At 41.7% G+C, this 5,148-nt stretch overlaps 1 protein-coding gene across 1 annotated transcript; it reads left to right on the top strand.

Annotated features, from left to right (window-relative positions):
- Window positions 1–1,432: 1,432 nt before the first annotated feature.
- LOC140896740 (olfactory receptor 13G1-like) lies at window positions 1,433–2,377 on the top strand. The gene is given in 1 exon segment (XM_073308788.1): window positions 1,433–2,377. A coding segment is annotated over 1 exon segment (945 nt).
- The last annotated feature ends 2,771 nt before the right edge of the window (window positions 2,378–5,148 follow it).

Consider the following 5,148-nt stretch of genomic DNA (forward strand, 5'->3'; position numbering starts at 1 on the left):
ATCTGGGACCAATATGGCTAGAACAAAACTGCATTTATTTATTTCTAGCTAGCTAGCTAAGGTTTTGACCTATTTCAATCTTTCTAGCTATTTAGCTATCTCTGTATGGCTACCATGTAATATCTCTATGCTGTTATAGCTTAAGACTTTTATAATTGTCATATATTATCTATACTGGTTTATTTTTGCTTGTCTGGACATGTTATTTAAATATTGAGGAATTCAATTATTTTTCAAGTTTTTTTAAAATAGTTAATTCAGCTTCAGATATAGACAGCCAAATAGTGCACTATTGTAAATTTGCACAGCTACTTATTCACATCTATTTTAATAGAATTAATGTTCTGTATTCGAAATGATAGACAGATAGACAGATAGATAGATAGATAGATCAGTGGAGTAGACAGACTCAGCTAACATGTGGAGTCAGTGTGTATAGACTGGGATTTCTTGTCAATGGGATTTGGTGCCTTCCTCTTTAGTCTCCCTCAAAAATTCTAGCTGATATCTCTAGTTCAAATGATTGACCTCTCCAGAAGAAATATTGCTATACACCCTTTTCAATGAGACGGGGCCTGATTTTCCTCTTACTCACCTTGGTGTAAATCATAAATTACTCCTTAGTCAAGTGGACAGAGATCATTGGTTTAAAACGGAGAGGGAGGTGGAAAAAAAGAGTAATGTTTTTATCAATAAAGATAATGAACAATAGGAACAATTTACCAAGGGTCATGGTGGATTCTCCATCACTGATCATTTTTAAAATCAAGATTTTTTCCCCTAAAAGTTTTCCTATAGGAATTGTTTGTAGGGAGTGCTATCACCTGTGTTATACAGGAGGTCAGACTGAATGATCACAGTGGTCCCTTCTGGCCTTGGTATGTATCTGTTCCACAAAGTGCTACTTGAAACTAGCTCTAGTCCCTTCATTGTGTTATGGATACTTTTAAAATTTGTGGTGTAATGTGCCTTGTTCTTATCTCCCTATGTTGATTTCGGTGAAACTCCATTAATTTCACTGCAGTTACTTCTTATATGTACTAGGTTCTTCTAAGTCACTGGGCCAGCTGGCCAGCTGGTAGGAATTGGTGTAGCTGTATTGAAATCAATTAGCCAGGCCCCCAGCTGGTGTAAACTGACATTGCTTTATTGGAATGAATGGACCAAATCCACAACTGGTGCAAATCAGTGTCTTTCCTTTGGCTTCTGGGTTTCCTTAAAGCTACACTTATTTACATCAGCTGAGGGTCTGGACCAGTGAGATGATTTATATAGACAGATAGGGTGACCAGATGTCCCAATTTTATAGGGACAGTCCCGATTTTTGGGTCTTTTTCTTATATAGGCTCCTATTACCCCCCCCGCCCCATCCCGATTTTTCACACTTGCTGTCTGGTCACCCTAACAGGTGAGGAGTAGCGGAGATTCGGAAATGAAGAACCAATCCTCTGTCACAGAGTTCATCTTGGTGGGTCTGTCCAGTTTCCTTGAATATCAGATGTTCCTCTTTGTGGTATTCACCTTCATCTACATGGCCGCCCTCGTGGGAAACCTCCTCATCGTCCTCACTATTACTACTAGCAGCAGGCTTCATACCCCTATGTACTCTTGCTCATCAACTTGTCCTTGATAAACCTTATCCATCTCAGTGTCCATCCCCAAAATGCTGCAGAACCTTCTGGAGCACAGGAAGACCATTGCCTTCTTAGGTTGCATTGCACAGATCTGTCTCTTCACTTGGACTCTGGTAAGTGAAGTTCTGGTCCTTGCTGCCATGGCTTTTGACCTCTATATTGCTATCTGCCACCCTTTGCATTACACCATCATCATGAGGAAGGAGGTTTGTGTTGGGTTAATTGCTGGCATATGGATAGTCGGGGTGGCCAATTCTGCAGTCCACACTGGATTTGTGCTCCAGCTTTCTTTCTGCGAAGCAAACGTCATCAACCATTTCTTTTGTGAATTGCCACCATTTCTAAAACTCTCCTGCTCAGACACCAGCCTCAGTGAAACCCTGATTTTTCTGGCTGATGCAGTCTTTGGGATGGGGAGCTGTGTGATAACTTTAATGTCCTATTATTTCATCCTGAGAACTATCTTGAAGATTCGCTCCACAGAAGGCAAGAAGAAAGCCTTCTCCACCTGCTCCTCCCACCTTATAGTGGTCAGCTTGTACTACTCCACAGCCATGTACACCTATATACACCCCTCCTCAGCCTACTCTCCGGACAGAGACACAGTGATCATTATCCTATATTCGGTTATAACTCCAGTGCTCAACCCTATCATATACTCTCTGAAAAACAATGAGGTCAAAGAGGATCTAAGAAAAGTGAAAGGAGACTTGGGCTATTTCAAAGACAATAATATTATCTAATCTAATCTATCTATCCTACTTATAAGTATAGTATTTATGCACTATACTGATAAGTGTGATTTGTACTTGAAAGTTCTTGCTATTGTATTTACTTTTCAAATAGAATACAATTTATATTCCATTGTTGATGATTTGCTGGATATCCCTGTAATACATCGGGGAACAAAGAATGCAGGTTGGGAGAGGCTCTCGTGGAAAGCAGTGACTCAGAGAAGGATATAGAGATCATCACAGGTAATTGTCTCAACATGAGCTTTCAGTGTGATGCGGGGGCAAAAAGGGCTAATCTGATGCTCGGATGTATAAAAATGTGGGGAAGTGATCTTGCCTCTGTACACAACATTTGTGAGATCATGGTTGAAATATTGCATCCAGTTCTGGCGTCCACACTTCAGAAAGGATCTGGAAATACCAGAGAAAGTTCAAAAGAGGGCCAGAAAATGTATGTAGGGGCTGGAGAATAAGTCTTATGATGAGAGTGTAACAGAGCTCAATTTACCTAGCTTATCAAAGAGAAGGTTGAGAGGTGAATTGATCACACTGTCTAGGAATTTACACATTGATAAGATATCAGATAGTTAGTGGAGGCTTTTCAACCTGGCTGACAAGTCATAACAGGATCCAAGGGCTGGAAGTGAAAGCTGGACAAATTCAACCTTGAAATAAGATGCAATTTCTTCGCTGTGAAGGTGATTAAACATTGGGACAGCTTGTCAGGGGAGATGGCTGAGCCTCATTTAGATATCTTTTTGGAAGATTTTTTTTTCAATCCAGCTTCTGAGGGAAAGTCTATGGCCAGTGCATGTGGGGTTCAGACTGTTATGGTCCTGTCTGGCATTGGAATCTGTGATTCTGAGTCCCCTGTTCATCCTCTTCCTTCACGAGCCATGGACTGAACAGGAAGCTCGGAATTGCCCTCAATGCATACATAACACTTGCAGCTCTGTATTAAGAAAATGACTATAATTCAATCTCAGGCTTCAGCCAGTGGCCTGCAGAGATCAGAAAGGAATTCCCCTCTCCCCCCAGTGCATAGTAGTTCAGAGGTGTTCTGGGATTTTCTTTGTTTGTTTGCCTTACTCTGAAGAATCAGAGATTGGCTACAACTGGAGACAGGGTGGACCAGTGCTCCGAGGATGTGCAGAGAACCATAGGGTTAGAAGGGATCACAAGGTTCATCTAATCTAACCCCCTGCCAAAATCAGGATGTGTTGTGTCTAAATCATCCAAGACAGGTGATTCTTTCTGAAAACCTTCAGTGAATGAGCTTCCACAACCTCCATAGACAGAGAAGCCTCTTTCTAGATGCCATGTTTTGCTCACTTTCTCAGGGTCAAATGTACCCCCAGATCTAAGGTGGGGAAGGAGTTTTCCCCTAGGTCAAACAGGCAGGGACGTTGGATGTTTTCTCCTAGCTTTGCAGCATCAGGTGTAAATCGCCGGCTGGGGTCATGTGGGTATGTCTTGCCTAATCCATTCCCTCCAGTTGCAGAGACCTTGGGAATTGAGGGCAACTTGGTCTCCGCTGTTCTCTACCTGTGCTGCACAGTTTAGTCTTTGTAGCCTAGGAACCCCTTTGTGCCAATGGGCAAAGGGCACCAGGGGATATAGAATTTTACAGGGATATCGTGGGTCAGTATTTGCACAAGAATTCCACAAAGGGAGGCATGTAAGGTCTCTACTGAGAGCTAGTAGCCCACTGGTCATCATCATCATTGTGAAATGAACGTATGTATTATTTCTATACCAGAAATTATGTTCTTAAAGCCTTAATATTAAATGCAGACCATCAGGAAGTGACATACCTTGAACAGGTTCTGTTCAGGAAGGGGCAGTAAATACCTGGGATTTACTTTTGGTCACTGTGTACTTTATGCCTCACAATACAAGTCAATTTCCATACACAGCCCCCAGATAATAAAGACCACAAAATCAACAAGAGATCACAATATCTGCAGGAAAAGACACAGAGCGGGAGGGTGTCCTGTTTATTACTAGGATCAAAGAATTAGGGTGGTATATGAGGAGAATGCAAGGAGACACACAGTATCCATTATCTAGGGGGGAGGCAGACAGCATGTTTTCTCTCATGAAAAAGGACTCACAGCCTGCTTGATTGAAAAGTGCTGGTGAGCAATACTTTATTGCAGATGAGAGCATCTTATTAAGTAAGTCTAGAATGCATATTATGATTTTATTTTATATGTAACCATTTGTGTTCAGGTTTCAGAGTAGTAGCCATGTTAGTCTGTATCCGCAAAAAGAAAAGGATTACTTGTGGCACCTTAGAGACTAACAAATTTATTTGGGCATAAGCTTTCGTGGGCTAGAACCCACTTCATCAGATACATCTGATCCACTCTATGCATCTGATGAAGTGGGTTCTAGCCCACAAAAGCTTATGCTCACATAAATTTGTTAGTCTCTAAGGTGCCACGATTACTCCTCGTTCTCATTTGTTTTCAATATTTCTACTGGCTACCACTTAAATCTCTATGCATCTTTAAATAAACTTTTACTTGTTGTCACTATCAATATATCTCAGTGCTGCATATTCATTGGCTTGGTTGATCTAAGGTTTAACTAGGAAGCTGTGGAATATTGTTCATTTGGGCGCAATGAACCTATGAATACTGCTAGTACCAAGTGCACCAGGGCTGGACACTCCAGGGGGAGTATGTTTATCACTGACCTGCCGAGGGACAGCAGAGCTGAGAACGCTAAGAGGGGAGTGGCTTGTGTTGCCCGTGGTCAGTGGCATTGGGGAGTTG

The sequence above is a fragment of the Lepidochelys kempii genome, chromosome 13 (genome assembly GCF_965140285.1).
Source record: "Lepidochelys kempii isolate rLepKem1 chromosome 13, rLepKem1.hap1, whole genome shotgun sequence".
In the NCBI taxonomy this organism is placed as follows: Eukaryota; Metazoa; Chordata; order Testudines; family Cheloniidae; genus Lepidochelys; species Lepidochelys kempii.